This window comes from Canis lupus, chromosome 26 (genome assembly GCF_003254725.2).
Source record: "Canis lupus dingo isolate Sandy chromosome 26, ASM325472v2, whole genome shotgun sequence".
Lineage (NCBI taxonomy): Eukaryota > Metazoa > Chordata > Mammalia > Carnivora > Canidae > Canis > Canis lupus.
Genome location: NC_064268.1, coordinates 18,504,603 through 18,525,046, shown reverse-complemented (window position 1 = coordinate 18,525,046; position 20,444 = coordinate 18,504,603). Strand labels below are relative to the sequence as shown.

General features: G+C 45.3%; 1 protein-coding gene across 3 annotated transcripts in view; it reads right to left on the bottom strand.

The window, feature by feature from the left end:
- Positions 1 to 8,332: 8,332 nt before the first annotated feature.
- Positions 8,333 to 20,444, bottom strand: part of CORO1C (coronin 1C) — a 76,453-nt gene continuing 64,341 nt past the window's right edge. For all 3 annotated transcript variants that reach the window (XM_025474308.3, XM_049101720.1, XM_035706561.2), the window contains 7 exons: positions 18,720 to 18,901; positions 17,459 to 17,578; positions 16,372 to 16,476; positions 14,280 to 14,425; positions 12,275 to 12,332; positions 11,934 to 12,179; positions 8,333 to 10,760 (listed from right to left, as the gene is read on the bottom strand). In XM_025474308.3, coding sequence (XP_025330093.1) covers positions 10,641 to 10,760; positions 11,934 to 12,179; positions 12,275 to 12,332; positions 14,280 to 14,425; positions 16,372 to 16,476; positions 17,459 to 17,578; positions 18,720 to 18,901 — 977 coding nt within the window. In that variant the 3' untranslated portion in view covers positions 8,333 to 10,640. The remainder of the gene's footprint in view (positions 10,761 to 11,933; positions 12,180 to 12,274; positions 12,333 to 14,279; positions 14,426 to 16,371; positions 16,477 to 17,458; positions 17,579 to 18,719; positions 18,902 to 20,444) is intronic.

Here is a 20,444-nt window from a genome sequence, read left to right as displayed (position 1 = left end):
TCCTTGCAACATGTGCAGGAACACTCTCCCTATGCAGGACTCAATGGCTCCCCATTGCTTTTAGAAGACTCAAATCCCTGACATGGTGGCCAATGCCTTAACCTCCCTTCCCCTCCAGCCTCATCTCACTCCCAGGCCTCCTTGTTCTCTGCTCCAGTGCCTTCTTCTAGCTCCTCTCATGTTTCCTCCTAACACAGGACCTTTGCACGTACAGCTCCGGCTGCCTGGAGCATTCCTTACTGCTCATCACCTGAGTAACTCCTACTCACAATTCAGACCCAGTTCACATGCCATCTCGTCAGGAAAAGTCTTTCCTGACCCCTGACCCCATCCATGATCTTAGAACACTGTGACCCTCTCCAATGTGCTTGATACCTACCTCTCTCCTTGGAAGTTCCAGAAGACACCCGTGTCTGTTTCACCCACCATTGCATCTCCTGGGCCAAGCATAGTGCCTGGCATATAAGACTCAACAATGGCCAACATTTATCAGGTGCATCTTCATGGCAGGCACTGTCCTAGGCTCTTGACACATTTGTTTGTCACAATTAAACACCCTGGTAATTTGCCACAAATAATTGCCTCATGAGGAATTATTAGTATTCCTATTTTGGGATGGAAAAAGTCCAAGGTCCAGAGAGGTTAAGTAACTCACCTGAGGTCACACATCTAAGTGAGAGAGCCAGGGTTTAAATCCAAGCTTTCTGTTTACTGAGCCTAAATGCAATCACAATAGATGTTTGTTGAATAAATATGCACATTATCACTGCTTCTCCAGGCAGACCCTGCCCGTTATGATTGGTCTAAGGGGATGCAATGCTCCCCACCACTCTCCAGCAGGATGAGCCACTGAGTGTGAGGTTTCTCTCTATATATGGACCCCCAGTGGTGGGGCTCTCCTTGGAACCAAGGGTCACTTATGGGCCTTTTGGCCAACATGTGCTCCAGGGAGTTCACTAACCAATTACTGCTGGAGCAGCCCCATTTTAAAGCTCGTTGGGCCCCCACTTGGACAACAGAAGACTTGCTCTCCAAGCAGTCTACTATCTCCTTATACCTGGACACTCCTAAATGGTTGTCCGTGCACTAAATGCAGTTTTGCTTATGTTAGCCGATGGGTGAAAACCCTTGTAGCTGCCACGTGATGATGTTTACACCAGCTTAGCGGAGATGAGGGGATGGGGGCACCTGTCAGTTGCATTTCACTCCTCTGTTGTTTCTGGTGGGGAGTGGAGTGGGGAGCTGTTCACACCAGTGACCAGTACAGCTGCAATGAAACTCAAACTGCAGAGACACAGATGCCAGCGAAGCTTAGCTTCGACCCCAGGTGTAAGCTGGTCGAACCATGCATTCAACAATTGAGGAACATGAGAAAAAACATTAAACACCAGTGGAATCCTGAGATTTCGTGGATGGGTAAGGACTGTGTCTGACAGGCTAGGTATGGCTGAGATCTGAACATCACTTTGTGATTTGCTCGAACTCACCGTGGCCCCTCCTTGCCCCTCCCCGCCAGATGCCCATTTACCTGAAAATGGTGCAGAACTGTGGGGGAAACGGCGTTACATCTAGAATCATGCCTGCCCTTTTTTTTTTTTTTAAGATTTTTATAATTTATTTATCCATGAGAGACATGCAGAGAGAAGCAGAGGCATAGGCAGAGGGAGAAGCAGGCTCCCTGCAGGGAGCCCGATGTAGGACTCAATCCCAGGACCCCAGGATCACAACCTGAGCCAAAGGCAGACACTCAACCACTGAGCCACCCGGGTGCCCCAGAATCATGTCTGCCTTCCAAGGTGGCCACTCTGCCTCCTAAGGAAGTGAGGCTCAGGGAAGGGCCCAGGTGGATTTGAGTCCAGGTTGACCAGACCAGACCACAAAGCCTATAGCTTCCCTACCAAACAAGCGTCCAAATGGCTGTGCCCAGTTTCTCTGGGGTAGCATTGGAAAAGTAGCCGCCATGGGTATCCTTTGTTCAAACGAAAGCAAAGATCCTTCTATAGAGAACAGAGCTGCTTTAATGAAAGGGAGGTGGTGGGGGCGGGGTCACACCCAAGGGCCTGCCCTCCCCCCTTCCCCAACACACACATCCTCTTTGATTGAAGGGAGGGCTCACAGGCTGTGATCTGCCAGTCTGAGCCATTGAAAGGGGAAATGGCCACTTTGGGGCCCACCACAGCTGGGATGCAATTCCCCTTCTCAAATGGGAACAGAACCTTGGGGAGTCCTGGATTCTGGTTGTCACTCTGGGCAGCCCCAGAAGCAGCTTCTGGGATGAAGGCCCTCAGAGTGAAGCTGCTCCTCTAGAGTAAACAGAACAGGGGCTCCCCAGGGCTCAAAGGAAGGGGCTGGCCCCAGACCTGGAAGGTCAGAGGGTAATCAAATATAGAAGTGTGCTCCAGGGGGGGCATCCAGGTGGCTCAGTGGTTGATTATCTGCCTTTGGCTCAGGGCATGGTCCTGGGATTAAGTCCTGCATCGGGCTCTCCCCGCAGGGAGCCTGCTTCTCCCTCTGCCTGTGTCTCTGTCTCTGTGTCTCTCATGAATAAATTAATAAAATCTTAAAAAAAAAAAAGTGCTCCATTCTCAGTGATTTTTCCAACACTAGCAGTTGAAGGAATCAATGCCTCTGATGGCTACCCTGAGCACTGGGCCTGGTGATACAGTGATGGAGAACTCTGGAACTCAAACCTCAAGGGGCTCTGATAAAGGAGGAATACTGGCATGAGGAAGGAGTCTTGGTTGCAAACTCGTCTCAAACTGGCTTAAGTGGCAATGGGATTCCTGGGGTATCTCATGGAATTTGAGGTTAGAACTGTGGCTGGATCCTATGCATGGATTCAGTGAACTAAAGGGACCCAGAAGCCTTTTCTCCACCACTGCACACCTGCTCTGCCCGCTTGCTCCCTAGAATCCCCAAGTCTCTGGCCTCTGCAAAGGGAAACTCAGATTTGGCACCATGAGAAGTGGAGCATTGGCCCAGCCAGGGGAAGGTCATATTCTGGAAGCAAAGGTACTGCCATGCAGACAATCCCATTAGTGTCCCCATTCTCCGAAATGTCTCTATTTTCATTCATTTCTTTAGCAGATATTTTAAAATGTAATCTGCCAGATTCTAGGGATAACAGTGAATAAATGAGTTCTGTCTGTGCAGTTTACATTCAATTCAGGGGAAATAGTAAAAATCTCAAATGAAGTTGATAGATCTAGTGGAAACAAGGTGCTATGGGAAAGATGGCAGGAGAGGAGGAGCAAAGTGGTGAGCCTCACAGACGATGGGTGTTCTGGAGAGAGCAGTGCATGGAAAGATTAAAGGTAGGAGGCCTCCCCGAAAACAAGGGGACATGAGGAGAGGAGGTTAGGGAGACAGCAGGCCCAGCCAAACATGCGGAAGTTAGATTTAATTCTGAGTGGGAAGAAAATCCTATAGAGAGTTTGGACTCTAAATACGGGGTTTGCAAGCTTTTTCTTAATGGGCCAGATTGTACATATTTTCGAATCTGTGGTCACAGAGTCAACTCTGAATGTGTAAAGAAAAAGCAGCCATCGATGTTGCTTAAACAGGAATGGCTATGTTCCAAGAATTTTATGCTAAAACTTGAATTTTATATACTTTTTACTTGTCATTCTTTTTTAGTCCCCCCCCCCAACCACTTAAAAATGTAAAAAATCTATTCTTGTGCACTCTACACAAACTTCCAGTGGGGTGGATTTGGCCTGTGGGCCTCAGTTTACTCACTTGTCTTACTACCTTAAATGGTTACTCTGGCCACTGTGTTGAGAACAGACAAAAGTAGGGAGCAGGAAAGTTGGTTTGGAAGCTGTGATAGTCCATTTCATGTCAATTTTACTGGACCATGGGGTACCTAGATTATTTGGGCAAATATTCTGAGTGTGTCCATGAGGGTGTTTCCCAGATACTAACATTCTAATCCTTAGACCAAGGAAAGCAGATTGTCCTCCACAGTGTGGGTGGGCCTCACCCCAATCAGGTGAAGGCCAGAAAAAGAACAAAAAGGGGGAGTTTAAGAGGGAACTCCTTGACTATCCTTGAGCCTTTTTTTCCCCATTGTCTTTGGACTCAAATGGAAACATCAGGTCTCCTGGGTCTCCAGCTTGCTGAAAGGAGACCTTGGGACTTGTCAGCAACCATAACTATGAGCAAGTTCCTTATAATGACTTTATATATGTACACATCCGATTGGTCCTGTCTCTCTGGAGAACCCCACTGCAGAAGCTCAGTTCACATCAGAGATGGCAGTAGTGGTTAACAGTGGCAGTGTGAGAGGCAGCCACAGCCAACAGGAGTAGCTGAGTCTGTTGTGGGATATGAGAAAGGAGATGGGAATCAGGTGGGGTGGGAGGCAGGCAGCAAGTCCAGGGGGCAAGTCAGGGGGCTACCCCAGAGGAGGCTGAAAAGCATGGACTTCATTCTGGAGACAAGGGGAACCTTGTGCCCCCCTCAGGGGTCTCGACAGATTCTGTTCTAGAACACATCACTCATGAAGCAAAAAAGGGAACAGGTGGCTGGTGGTAGAGGAACCAGCTACAAGGCTGTTCAATGCTCTGTTCTCTCTACAAGGAGAAGTTTCTGGCAGGTGCCCAGATGCCTATATGGGATTCTCCACCCTGTCATCTTTTGTGGCATTTTAATCCACAGCCCCTAGTAGAAACTGGCCAGGGTGGTAATTCATTTTACTGTTTCAGGGGCTGTAGCTGATGGAGGGTGGCTGTAAGTGGTCCTGCAGGTTTGTTAACCATGAGGTGCCTCTTCTATCTTCTACAACCCAAGTATCATCTTGGCACGGAAATGAACCTGCAACAACTTCCTGTTATTTGTGGGGCAACTTCCCAGTTCTCAGACCTCTCAGTGCAGCCCAAAACTTGGATTTTGTTGCTAAAATACTGGTGATTTCTTGACCCTCAGGGCACACAGCTCCTGTCTGAACCCCAAACACAGCTGGACCACTTAAGTCATTTGCTCAACTACATTTTTTTCCAGGGCTTTCAAACCTTCACAGGAAAAATAAGTATTTACCCAGTGAATGCCACAACAGAATCATGTCTAGTGTGTGTGTGTGGTGGTGAAAAGGGTAATGGGGGCGGGGAGTGGAGATTAGTCATGAGAAGACAGCAGGGCTATGATAAAGGCCAAGGCCTGCTGTTGGGGACCAGAGGCACCACTCATCTGGCAACCCACCCCCTCAAGGCCCCCAGGCACCCTGTGCTTCACCCCTTTATGCTGCAATCTACTTGCATCACCTGGACCAATTGGCGGTGAAGGTACTTTATTTGTAGCTGAAGCCCAAGCACAGCACCTGGCACCTGATGAGCTCCTTGCTCCTTCCCTTTGCAATGCTGATGACTGCACATTTTTTTTTAAAAAAATATTTATTCATGAGAGACAGAGGCAGAGAGAGAAGCAGGCTTTCCACATGGAGTTTGATGTGGAACTCGATCCCAGGACCCTGGGATCATGACCTGAGCCAAAAGCAGATGCTCAACCACTGAGCCACCTAGGTGCCCCTGCTTGCCTCTTTCAATCTGAAGCTTTCCAAACAACCCACCAACTGGCTGCTAGTCTTTGTCTGATTCCTCTCTCTCCAGCACTGCCGCAAACCCAGCACTGTCATCCTGTCCAAAAATATCCATTCAGTCTTTGAGCCAGTGTGAGAAAGCCTCTCCACTTAAAAAACAAAAAACTAAGCACCCCGTGGTTTCAGTAACAGATCTACTTGCTTTCCGGCCTCCTGAGCATCCTGCAGTGATTCACTTGTCTCCCATCCCAGACTTTCCCCGTCACCTGAGCAGCTGTGCTTCTCACTCAAACACTACCCCCACCCCCCATTTACGAACTCGGGCCCTTAAAATCTGTTTTCCTACCTGGTTGCATTTCTGTACAATAACAGTAAAGCTACGCTGAACTGCAGATTCTAGCAGCTTCTCTAAACTCACTGCCCTCCACTTTCCAGCCAACCTAACAAACTCAGAAGCTACTAGACCCTTGGGTACCTTTGAATCTGGAGCAGTTTCTCTCTCCCCACTTCTCCATTTCACCGTTTCCAGAAACTCGCCATTGAGAAACAAAGCTCATTCTGCCTAGTGTCGCCCAGCAATCTCCTTCCACCTCTGTGATGAACAGCTTGCCAACAGCCTGAACTCCTGGGGGCAGAAGGAATGCCGCTGGTGGCACACCCCACCAGGGAGGTGAGATCACCCCCATTTCAAACAGTGCAGGCAGCTGGAACGCAGATGAAGCATACTAAAATATATTATTTCGGGGGGCACCTGGGTAGCTCAGTAGTTGAGTGCCTGCCTTCCGCTCAGGGCATGATCCCAGGTTCCTGGGATGGAGTCCCACATCGGGCTCCCCACAGGGAGCCTGCTTCTCTGCCTGTGTCCCTCATGAGTAAATAAAATCATATCTATATATGATATATATATCACAGATATTAATAAACACCTTACTTCATATCATATTGGTTGGAAGTCTATTTCCCAGCTCCCATGACCTTTCACTTTTTGACATATTGAAGTCTTATGTAATTGGGTTTTTATGGAGCCAATCTAGCTTTTCCTCTGAGATTTAAAAGGCTTCCCCCAGACTTAAGTCTAGATAGAAAAGGATTTTTTTCTTCTAAACTTGAAAATCAAGTTTCCATTTAACTACTGACTCCATCCGAACACACACTGGTGCTATAGAGTCCCTGCCCCCAGGGATACTTAATGTCGCTGCACCACTTTCTCCCAGCCACTGACTTAGGATGCTTGTTTCAATGTATTACTATTTCATCATTCATACGTTGACTTTAATAACTTTTTTCTGGGAATTAAGATAGTTATGGGAAATACACAATTGAGTAAAATCTAATTAAATACAAATTTCCCACACAGCTGGTACCTCCACACAGCAGTAACAAAACTTGTGTTTATTCTACACGTAAATATACACTGCATATGCATATATCCTGAAAGATGGCTTGCCAAAAGCAATCCATCCTGGGCTGGTTAATTAACCAACCCCCCCCCCCCACACACACACACACACACACACACTGATTTTTCCTCTAATTCCTGAATGGATCTCCCACTAGTTTGCCTGGGCCAAAATTCCCAGAGATGAAAACTCTGGGCCAGAAGGCAGGAACATTTAGGACTTCAGATATACCTTGTTGCACTGCCCCTGGGAAAGGCTGTGCCAGTGTGTACACACTCCCTTCCAGTCTTTCAGGAAAGGACTTTAAACAAAGGGCACGGTCCCGTATTGCCTGTCTACTGGAGGAAAGTGTGTCCTTGGCCATGATGCATGTTCGAGTCCACTGATGGCTTCAGGACATGCTAATATGCTAGCAGAAACAGAAGGGTCACTGAGAGTTGACAGATTCTTAAGAGCCAACAATAAGTTTTTCTGGACACCAAGAGCACCAAAGGAAGTAGCCTTTAAAAAAAAACAGAAGTCTCCCTCCACTGGGCCTGGCTGGCCGTCTGGGGCTGACACGGTGACCTGTGGGTTTTCTGGCATGGACACAAGGCAGCGGAAGAGAGAGTCAGTTGTCAACACTTCACACATGCGTCTGCCCCCTGACTGTGGGCACAGAGGGGCACAGACAGTATCTGCTGCTCAACTTCCTGCAGCCACACAGAGGCTGACCACAAACCCGGCTGCCTTTCTCCTCACTGACTACAGCAACTTTAGGAGACTACATTTGAGGAGGGGGAGTTTTGTGCCAATTATTCATCATGTCTACAAACCTTTAGAAAAACCAAATGGTGGGGAATTCTTTGCTACAAATCACTGAAATGTCATGAGATGGTATTTTGGTATAAAAGGGGAAGCTAAAAGGGCCATGAAGTTCAACTGACCCTGAAAACCCTCTGTTGGAATAAAAATCACAGCTAAGCTGAGAAGGCTGTACTTGTACTGAAGAAAACAGTGCTTTCGAAAGCACAGTCAGAGACTCAGCAGTCACAATAACAATGCCAGCCATGCGGTAGTGGCAAGGGCTCTCAGTACGACTGGGCGCAGGTATCTCTCTTCCAAATGACATGGGATTCGTATCCCTCCTTCAGAGCAGGGAAAGAGATGCCCCAAGATGAGATCTGCCCCAGATCCCACCCCTGGTAAAGGCTAGAGGCTTAACTGGAGTCTGGCCTGTAGCCCTCACCCTGCTACACCCCACCCTACCTCCCCCTGTGCTGGAGGGCAGCGGCCTACCCACACTCACCCTGTACTCACCCTGAGAGAGGAACAGTCGCGCAGCTGGTTCCACTGAATCAGAGAGGCTGTGGGCTGCCTCAAAGACAGCTGAGGTGTGAAATAAACACGGACACCATTTTGTAATCAATGATTTTTTTATCTTTGAAAATGGAAGCAAGTGTTTTGACAGAATACTATGGCCGCTCTATAAGAGCCGATCTAGGAGTAATTCACTGGTTTTCCTCTGGGATAGCACGGCTTTAAAAAGAAAGAAAAGAAGAAGAAAAGAAAGAAAGACAAAACAGGAAGGATAATCCACAAACTTCAGGCGCTGACTTTGAGCCTGGCTGGGCACCTGTTCATTAAATAAGTCATAAGCTACGCACTAAGATCAGGATAATTTCTCCTTGCCCTCCGTCTTCTCTTTGAACCACATTTCCTATGGTGTTCCACCACCAACAATTTTGTTTACTTAATTTGATATCAGAATCTTAAAACATTTCTGAATCTTAAAAAGGAAGGTCTTCAGCAGATTACGTTGATAAAGAAACATGTACAGATTTGAATATAAGTCATTGTGATTATTGTTTTCCTTATATTTCATTATCCACTCCAATATTACACACACACACACACACACACACACACACACCAAACACTCAGATGCCCGGAAGTTGTGGAGACAGAGATCCCAATATTGGGAAAAAACATGGTACCTTTCCTACAAAGACATCAGCCCCAGCTTGGCCGTAGATTCCAACCCGCTGTCACCACACTCCATCTCCATCCTGATTCCCGGTTATAGACATTCCCTGCCAGTTCCCTTCCACATCAGCAGGAATAGGCGCCAAGAGCCCCCAGGGGGGCCCACTGGCACCATCTGTTCCATGTTCAACCACACTCACTCAGCTCTTCCCCGAGATTCCTTAAATCTTGCTCCTCAAGCGTGCAAAATGAAAACATGGAAATGGGAGAGAAGCTAACTTGGTAATGGAATAGGTATTCAGAGCTCAGTCCCTGGCCCCTGAGTCTGGGGAGCCTCTGTGGGAGCTGGAGGGGCAAAGCATGTTGGCTTGGTAGAGGGGGCAAAGGGACAGGTTTGTACACATTAAAGCTACAGCAGAGGCCTGTGCTCCTGGTTTTGCATAATTCTAGACCGTTCTCCTCAGTCTCAATATTAAATAGCACCCTCTGGCCTCCTCTTAGCTGAACGTGAAGAGGGCTGAGAGGCAGGAAGGACAGAAGGACTGGCTGGGGGAGCCCTGAGAGAGATGGCTGCATCTGGGAGACTGAGGGGAGGGCAGGGGCTCTGGTGGCACAGGGAGAGCCATGCTGCAGGCAGCATGGCACAGAGACAGCATGGGATGTTCGGAAGAGCAGAGGATCACGTGGGGGCACACACTCCCCTCCAGCTTCCCTAGGTCTTAGTCTCCTACTGTACTGAAGAGCTAGGCAAGCTGCTGAAATGGGCAAGAAGGAACACTCCACAGTGGCTTCTGTGGCTTCTTGTCCTGGGCCCTTATCAAGTATTGACCGAAACCTGAAACATGATGTTTAAAGTGATCAATGCAATAGATTCTATGTGTATAACAAAACTGCAGAAACACATGCTAGTTTAGGTTAGATTATAATCATCTGAAGCACAGGATAACCAAGAAGTGAAATTCCATCTGGTACAACCACCCAGTTTCTAGAAAAGAGAAAGAAAGAAAACAATACAATAGGAGCTTTTTTGATCAGAAGACTCCATGAAAGGAGAGGGTGGTGATCGAACCCACGTGATTTTTCAAGTCTTCCTTCTGTACAGTCATGAGGATGACCAGGTTTGTGCTGCAAACGAGCCAGCACCATGTGGCTACTGCTCTGATTGTTCTCAGATGAATGTGTATACAAAATAATATCTTATCTTCATTTAGTTTATAAACATACACAGTGCTGTCCCTTTCAAATTAAGAAAAAAAAAAAAAAACCACACACAAATACTGCAAAGTAGCAAAATACAAGGGGGGAAAAAAGCTACTTTTGGTTTTGGCAACATTAAAAAAAAGAAATATAAAAAGCAATGTGGCATTGGTCCCTGTTTATAAAAAAAAAGGTACTTGGGCACGACACTGAATCAGAATTGGTTGGTTTTCTAAAATTCAGAATATCTGGGATTTTAAAAGTAGCACTTTTGTCTTTTAAAAGTTCGACAAGTCACATAACACTTAAAACATCAAAAAAGCTTTCTGATAAAAAGCTCGGCTTTTAAATCACATTATGTTTCTGCAAATTTGGGAGACGAATTGAGTTCTTACTGGAATGTGGCCTATCGCTGGTTGACAAATGTGACCCGGAATGTCTCCGAATGGCAGTGCCTCCCTTTCGCCCTCCCTGGGACCACGCCAACAACCAGCTACCAAGCACAAGTTCCTGCTCCCATTTTGGGGGTGGGGGATGGACCTTCAGGCTGCAATCTTCGCCATCTGCTGTTCTAACTTGGAAATGCGTTCGTCTTGATTGCAGATTGTGTCTTTTATAGATTTGATCTCTTTTAAAATCTCATCCAACTTGGCTTCATTTTGCTAAGGAAACCAAAAAGGAGGAGGGAGAGGAAAGAGGTTGACTAAAATGCAGTAAACGAAGCTTACCAAAGTTGAGAATTTATAAGGCATACAATCTAATTTTCTACTTTGGAAATGCAAGCCATAGCCACCAAGTTGGGCCTTCTGAGAAAGGAACTGCATGCTGGTCAGTCCACCTGCCACCCCACAGTAGAACCAGGGTCCCAGTACTCCCCATTCCATGTGCCTCTGCACTTACCTGGACTGAGACTCAGAACAAGTCAAACTGTGGGATAGGACCGATCCCTTCAGGGCTGCCCCACAGCCCAGCCACCCCATGCAATACCATCAGGAGTAACTTTTATGTGACCCAGGTCAGGAGTGAACTTCCAGAGGCTACAGAGCTCCTATCATCTCCCATGGAGGGTCCTTCTTAGGAGCCAACCCCCTTGCCATGCTTGCTCACTCTTCTGAAGAGGGCTCAGCCTCTGCCACATGTGGAGCTGATTCTTTTGGAAACCTTGCAATCCACAGCACCTCATGTGGCTACCTCAGTCATGGCCAAAACACCAGCTCTTCCAGGCACCTTGCCTCTTCATTCCACTCACCCTCTCACTGACAACTCTCTGCCTTCCCTCTGGCTCCCTGGGATCCTGTTCTACTCCTGCCAACTCCCCATGCCCTCTCCTCCCTGGCTGGACTCCGCTCTCCCAGCAGCAGCACCCTCAGCGGCCATGTGGGTCTCCAACATCAGGTTTTGGTTCCCACCACTCCAATGACATGGTTCTTGCCAATAGGCCCAAGATCATCTTTGCTGCTAAGTCCCACTCACCGCCAGATATTTTGTCTCTGGAACATTCAGCAACACCTGAACCCTGTCACTACTCTTTCCCTTTCCTTGGGCCCTTTCTTTCCAGGTTCATTTCTACCCCAATCAGAGATGAATGTAAACACTCTGGGTGGGGAGAGACCGCTAAGAAAACACCCAAGCAGCTCCTGTATACTCTCTCAAAGATGGTAGCAGACAGATTTCTATCCTGGTCATTATAAAAAATGCAGCTAAAGGAGCCAAAGTGGCCACGAGCTCATAAATGTCATGTAACCAAGAAGGTTCTTACAAATAGTATGTGTCCTCGTTTACTAAAAGCCCTGAGCCACAACCAAGCACACCCCTCCACCTCTTGCAGTCCTCACCACACTGGCCGTGTCTGGAGTTTTCTTGGGGGCACTGATCAGGTCGCACTTCTTATTTGCAGTGGGCTTGCTATCCAGAATGTTCTTCTTGACCACCTTGAGATCCCTGTTTTTGCCAGGGATGTATCCATGCTTTAAGGAGATGAGGACCGGGTCTGCATTTTTCCCCTCAAACCACTCCTCTGCCTCCAGCGCTGCTTCAGGCCCCGCTGTGTCAGGATACAGGTCATCTTGGAAAAGGTCGGACTATAAGAGACATTTGGGAAAACGCTTAAAGATGACAAGCCTGAAATTTTAAGAATCTTTTTAATCGTGGATTGCCCAGGAAACTGGGCACTTACCTTCCTGGGAACAGTCATGATAATAGGCTCACACTTTCTCTCATGAAGTTTGAAGAATCTTCAAGGGAGAAATAGAAATAATAACAAAGTTGTATTAAGTGAAACAGGAGGCCAGGTTAACAGGCTTCATGACTGACGGCTAGTCTTCTACACTGCTGTCTGGGGCATGAAACGCTCTGCCTATCACCTGAGCTGATCTACTCTGGGGAGCAGGTGCAGTGTGTGCTCCCATTTTCCAGAGGAGAAATGCGAGGCAATGGGGGACTGGAAACAAGAACCAGGAGCAGAAGTCTTTGCTTCTGGGGATGGCCCAACTCTGGTAATCTGGGGGCTGACCAGCCATGGGGGAAGAAACACCACTACCGACGATGATTCACTTCTGCAAAAGTGACCAAGTCAGCAGGCAGGTGAAAACAAACACCTAATATTAGACAGAATCTAGGACCTGGAATGCCAGGTCTTCTGCCAACTAGAGGTGGCTGAACATTTGTCAGCATAAATGGGATTTTTAAAAGGGAAAAGAAAAGAATCCTGAGATTAAAACTTTGGCATTCAAGCAAACCACATCACGTCTAACATTCAAGAAAAATTTGAAATTACCCAAAATGTGGATAAGACTGGGCACCTCTGCAGTCAGCAGAGCAATAACGAAGACCGGCCTGGGTTGACACCCAGCTCAAGTGCTACAGTGCCCGAGTGTGTGGCAGCACATTTAGCATAGCATCCAGCATATAACGAGTGCTCAATAAACAGTAAGTAGGAGGTATCCTGAATGGTTATGCTTGTAGTCTTTTAAACTTTTAGATGACAGTAAAATTAATGCTTTTCCAAATACTGGAGGCAACCTTAAGTTAGGATTTGATCAGTTTTGAACCATGTTTTGATGAGACTAGTTTAAACCATACTTTTGACTTATCTCTGACAGCTTTCCTTTGCACTCCAGGTGTAGAGAAATGTATTTTTAAGAGAAACTTCTAATAATATAAAAAGGGGCTTCTAAAAAATTATTTTTAAAGATGTGTTCATTATTGTGTGATCAGGACAGCATAGTTAGGCAGATACGTATGTAGTGTTGTGGGGTGCCTGCAAGGCTCAGTCAGTTACTAGTGTCCGACTCTTGATTTTGGCTCAGGTCATACATGAGGTCAGGGTTGTGAGATCGAGCCCTGTGTCTGGCTCTGTGCTCAGCGGGGAGTCTACTTGAGATCTCTCTCTTTCCCCTCTCTCTCTGCCCCTCCCCCTGTGCATGCTCTATCTAAAATAAATAAATTAAAATTTAAAAAAGAAACGCAGTACTGTACAAATGTGTGGTAGGACCACAGGCCTGATGGTGCAGCACTAGTCATTCTGTTGTTTAAAACGGCCAGTTATCCATGCATCTCATGGACTATCTTTTGTCGACCACGAGGAGAAAACAGCCTATTGTTTAGGAAGACCACTAGGCATTATGCAATACAAATTTTTTTTTAAACCACAGTAGTATATTTTATGTATTATATAACACAGCTGAACTTCCTACATCAAGCTAACCCAACAACCCAGCTATTGGTCTTTGGCTTCTCTAGTTTAGGATCCATGAGGTCTACAATCCAGTTTGGAACCTGTTCGTCTCCCTCAGGGCAGGAAAACCATCTCTTCTGTCCATCTCAGCAGCAGGCTCTCCCTGCTTGCCTCCCAGAGGACACTGGCCACAGACTCAGCCTGAAGACAAGAGATGAAGGCTTCACTATTTAAGTGTACAAAATCTGCCTTGGCTAAGCCACTGCACCACAGGTTATGTAGTCCAAAGAATGAGGAGGGGCACAATTCAATTACAGGATTTTGAAAGGCTCTTCACTACTCTAAAACTCCACGTTCCTAAGTGTGAGCAGGAAACGAGATACCAATTCTACAGGACAACAAAGGGTAGATAGACTGGCACTATGGTATGACTGGTAGTTGTACTACTCTTGTGTAACACATGTGGCACAAACAATCTGAATACTTTATGATACCAATTCTTTACCTGGCAATCTCGCATTTGTTAACATCAAGTCCCCTCTTGGGCATGTAGCCCATCCCTCTCTGAGGCTCCTTGCTGCTGAATGTGTTGAGGTAGTGGACATACGGGGATTCATCTGTGATCTCAAAGTAGCGGATACTGCTGTCACCCTACAAGAAATCAGAGACAAATTTGCATTGAATGTTACCTGAAGTATCTGGTTAAAGTGGTATCTCTCTCCCCTATAAACCCAGAATTAACTGGGACTCTGCTTCAGTGGCCAACCTCAGCTTTCCCTTCAGAGGAAGAGGATACAATGGTTTCTCTTCATGGCAGAGCAGGCCCTCACTTATCAAATGCTAGCATAGCCTTTAAACAGTCTCTCCTCTGCCTCCTACTGAAGGCTCAAATTTTACACTGCTGAGCCTAGACATCAAGTTGGAGTCAGAGCAAAAGCATTAACACCTCTGGCCAAGCAACTGCAATTGCAATTCAACTTCAAAAACCAAACACAAGTCTAGGAGGATCTCAGAGAAGGCAATAACTGATTTGAGTACTCTCACTGCCATGGAATAGTGTCATTCCCAAACCCAAGGGCACTAACATGGGACAATCAGATGATGATAAAAAATAAGATTTTTATAATTAAGAAATATTAAGAATAAATAGTTCTTAATCATTCTTATTTCATAATTAATTCTTAACTCATAATTCTTAATTAAAAAACTCACTAAAACATGAGTATCCTTTAACTTAAGAATATAGTACTATCTCATTGCAGTGTATCAAATTCTATGATAATTTTGCCTAGAATGTTCAGATGTTTTTGGAGGTCTGAAGCACATGCTAGCTTGTCCAAGTATAACTGTCACACAGTTCTACCAACCTGAAAAATGAAGGCAGGGCTGCCTGCTAGAGGGGGAAGTATGTATATAGATAACCAGGCAGTATTATGCCCTTCAAGACTCTTTATTTTGCATGGTTTCCATTTGTTTCAATGATGTAAATATCTAAAGCAATGGTAAAGAAGCTAAACACAGACTATTTGCTCCCTGCATATTCAAGAGTAATGTTCTGTGTTAATAATATATCTGGGTAACCGCTCCTGTTGTTTGGTCTGATGTACTCTATGGCAATTGTGAACATCTGAAGTAAAATGACTTTCAAAGAAACAGACAAGATCTCAGTTTCTAAGCAACTGACTGACCTATGACAATATAAAGCGTTCTCAGCCAAATATGAGAACTGAAACATCTCTGGCTTTACCTAGCAAGGGGCTATCTAACAGGTTTAGGGGAAATATATCAACAGCTCCAGCTGCCTTAGTTCATTTATTCCAACTACAAAAATTCTAAGGAAAATTGAACCTACAAAAGAATAAGGAATATTAAGGTTACCAGTCCACTAAAATAAGTCATCATCATCATCAAGCTAGACATCATAGTTAGGGAGAGAGGCTCATAAAGCAGGCAAGTAGGCTCTCTGATTTTAGTGTGGGGTCTTCCTGTAACAACTGTCACCTCCAGAAACTAGTCAGACCACCTACTTTCAAGCAGAGGGCCCTAATGCTGAGCTCCTCCAAGAACACCCTGGAGAATATCTGAGGCCTTCAAAAGCTCCTATCCGCAAAGCACCATTCTCTCCACAAGTCCATGGCATGTGGTGATAAGTAACGATATGCCAATAAAGGGCTACCCAGGGGATTTCAGCGTTAAATGTGGCAACCCGGTTACTCATTTGTCATACCATTACAGAGCAATCTAAAATCCTGGATGGCACTAGAGGTGAAAGGACAACAATGTGTCCTTTTTTCTCACTAAAATGCCTGAGTGAAGATGTCCCTGTCAGCGTTTGCCCCAACGCCAGAGCCCCATACCTAATGCAGTCAGAAGTCCTGAACACAGTGTGTTGTTACCACACAAATGACAAGTTCAAAGGGTCCAGTCTCAAGACTTAAAACACACCAAAATCACCAGCCCTTACTTTAGCTCAAGGCATATACACAGAGATCAGATAAATTAAAATATTAAAATGATGTAATGCACGGCCCACCTACTAAATTTTTTTTCCTCTTTCAAGACTACATCTAATATGAAACATTAAAACGACCATTTACCTTTCCACATAAGTAGATGATACTGGTGTCAGGGTCATAGAAGGGCAGCAACACCCCATTGCTAGTGTCCATTTCATGAAGAGCGATTGGTTCCTGCATATTTTTCTGGGGAAAAAAATACAAAAAAATATATATTTGCATATACACACACATTTACAAGATGAATCATTCTTTCATACATAATTATGGGAGCAATTTCCTAGAATAATGAAAGGTTGAACAATGCATATATAATACTTATACAAGTAAATACCAATTCATACATGTAAATATCAATTTTCCAACCCATTGAAAACTATCAATTTGACAACCTCATCAATGTATATATACATCAGTGTGATTCCATGACAAAAATGAGACAGCTCTTCTCCTTTATGATTTTGTTTCCTTTTATTTTTTATTTAAACTTATGTATTTAAAATAGGCTCCACACCCAATGCAGGGGTTGAATTTATGAGCCTGAGACCAAGAGCCATGTACTCTACCAACTGAGCCAGGGAGAAACCTTATTTTCTTTTTTTAAAGAAATCTTTCTTATTATAAAAATACACTCTTTAGTTAAAGTTACAGAAAGACTATAAAAACCATCCCATATTCCATAATCCCACAGTCCAGTGGATGGCAAAAACAATGACCGTTTTGGTCTACTTACTTCCAACACACACACACACACATACACACACACACACACAGATCATACCATATATTCAGTTTTGTTATTTTTTCACTTATGCTATTCTCAACATATTCCTAAGCGTGACTATTGTGACTTTAACATTTGATCATATTCTTTATAATACAAAGTTCAGAACTTGTTTCCCAAGTCCCAAACACTGGCTTCTTCGTGCAGTCTTTTAAAAATATATAGTCAACACAGAGTATTTGAGAGTATCAAGAATGCATTTTTCTAATACATTTAAGCAGTAAGTCTCCAGTGACGACGAGAGTGTCACATCCAATTCAAGTCAAGCAGGAGTTCAGAAAACTACACTAAGAATCCTATAATCTACCTACCCACCCAAAGACCTGCTCAGAAAAGAGAGAAAGCTCAAGTGTAAGCCTGTGGAAAGGCTGGGAAGGGGCATACCGGATTCCAGAGAGCCAGCTGCCGCTCACTCATGCGGCTGAAACCAGTGGTAAAGACATTCCCATCAGCCAGAAAGATGGCTCTCATGGGTCTTGCTCCTTCGTGTGCTTTCTCCTTCTCCTGGGAGATCAAGAACAATAGGAATATTATATTCAAACTGCAAGAAAGATGGAGGGCTCATACACTGAATTTAACCCATGCCCACCCCCATGTCTTTCAGATTACCAGGTATGCGTGTGTGTGTGTGTTTGTCTCCTCTGAAGATGAGAAACCAGAGACACTATGTAATTTGGCCAAGGTCCCTCAGCTAGTTAGTAAGCAGAAATGCCAGTTGATGACTCAAAAGCCTCACTCCTTCCACTATGCCCTGCTGCCAACCCATGCCCATGTTCTGCAAAAAGAAAACATGAAAGGACTCTGCCAGATGTCTGCTTCTCAGGAAGATAACCTGAAAGTTGGATATACCCTTCAGTTTCTACCAATTTCATTGTACAGAAGGCTGTATGGCTCAGTAACCCTTTCCTTAATCTCATGTGTCTACTGAGAGTGCACAAGCAGTGAGCCCTAGAAGGTTCTAGTGGAGAAAGCACTTTGTGAAGGGCTGGGAGAGTCCTCGGTGCTTGAGAAGCACTAGCCACAACCACTATCCAACTCTTAAGAAGTAATACTGTCCAAGAATCAGCACATCCCAGAGAAAGGTAAATGCAGGACCACAGAGCAGGGCTGATGCAAGACATCCCATGCTGGATGGGATCCAGCATCTGCCGTTTCAACCCCAGCTCAAGTCCCAAATGCCTGTCTTCTGTCATGCTGGGTGACCTGGTGAGGCTGAGTTTGGGTGGCAGGAACTAAGGCACTGAGCTGAAGAGATAGCCGGTGGCATCTCTGTGAGGTGCTCTGATGATGGTTACAGGAAGGGACAGGGATCAATTAACCAATACTCAGCACTAAGCCAGGATTGCAATTAACTGTTTAGATTAGCTGATCTAGGTTTGTAAATTCATGAAGACTCCAGTGAACTGATAAAAACTTTGTTTCTTTGTGAAAAATGGTCACCAAGTGAGAGAGAAGGCTCATGTCAATGCTGGAATGCACAACTCTGAAGGGTGGCTGGGAGGCAGAAACTTGTACAAGGCTCTGTGGATTCGTGGTCTGCTGTCTGCACACAACGAGGCTCCACTGACCAGGGAGCCTTAACAAGCAAAGTTCACACTCACTGAAGTGCTACAGAGATGGAGGCACTTGTCCTAAGCATACTTACAGCAACGATCTCTTGTTTTCTAGGATCGATTACTCTCACTTTCTTGTCTTTGGAAGCTGTGCAGATCAGACTGCCATTCCGGTTCCAGCTTACGTTGTAAATCATGTCTGAATGCATATCATCCAAGTTTATAAGGGCTTCCCCTGTCCCCACATTCCAGATGATGATGGCATTATCACAGCCTGTAAGCAAGCAAAGCCACACCCCTCAGAGATTAGAAACACCTGTAGAGTAACACTTGAAAGCTACAAATGCAGTGAGGAGACAAATGCACAGAAAGAATGACGCTGATTATAAGTGGCCTGACTTACTTGCTAGAAGTTAAAAACTCAAGCGACAAAGAAAAAAGACATCTGTATAAAAGAAATGTGGTAAAGGTAGAATATGGCTTGCTAAGTTCGGGTTCATATGAAACAAACAAAAAGCAATGACCAAAGAACTCTAAGAAAATACAATTCTATGTTTTTTGAGTTAACTGGGGCTGGTGGACCCCACGTGATCTTAAGCTTCCTTTTCCACTAAACCAACATCAGAATGGATACAGTTTATTTCTTCTCCACAGCAGAACTAAAAATGAAGAGTTTAAATAACTGCTTAGAATACTCAACAAAAATGTGGGACAGTACATTATTCAAATCAATAATGCTGTAAAACATGGTCTTCCATTAAAGCATGGTAAACCAAGTAACCAGAAGGTAAATGCATGTGCTCACAACAGATCTTTATCTTTTAAAGGGGAGAAAAATAGGTCAAGACTGGGCTGATCTAAGAAGCCCAAACTGTAATCAAGTAGACATGTGGATTCAGAAGCTGATCCCCAGAGAGGCCACAATGCTGACATAGCCACACCCCTCTGATCATAGACTCTACTTTCCTTCAAGCATCAGCCCCAAGTTCCCTTTATTTTATTAAAGAGTTATTTATTTGAGAGAGAAAGAGGACGTGCATGGAGGGAAGAACAGAGAGAATCCCAAGCAGAACCCCTGCTGAGCATGGAGCCTGATGCAGGACTCGATCCCAGGACCCTGAGATCACGACTTGATCCGAAACCAAGAGTTGGATGCTTACCTGGCTGAGCCACCCAGGCACCCCACCCTAGATTCCTTCAAAAGGCGGGTGCCAGGGACACCTGGGTGGCTCAGAGGTAAAGCATCTGCCTTTGGCTCAGGTGGTGATCCAGGTCCCCAGGAGTCTGCTTCTCCCTCTGCCTGTGTCTCTGCCTCTCTGTGTCTCATGAATAAATAAACAGTATCTTAAAAAAAAAAAAAAAGAAAGAAAGGCAGGTGCCATTTGTTGCCTTCCAGGACATTAGTTCAAGGATAAAGCCAAATAAAGGATGGATATCTTGAAGATAAATTCTTGTCAATAAGCCAATTTTGCAAGCATTTCAAAAAACTTAGCCACTGATACCCAGACACCTAAGCTGTCTAAGGGCTAGAAGCAGGAGACTGGAGAAAAAGCATGCACAACAGCAAAGCTGTAGCTGAACCCTGGGATGAGACCCGACCCTTCTGCCTTGTGCACCACAGGCAAACAGGTAACTTCAGCCACCATGGATGGATCATGTAGTCTTAAAATATGCACAACACTGCCATCAAGGCATTCTCCTTTGCTTGTAGAAGGCAGAGTGGGAAACAGTTGGCTGATGATGCCCTATGTTCGACCTCGATGACAAGGGGCAGCAGGAAAATTTCCATGACAGAATTCCGCCTTTGGAACTGTTTT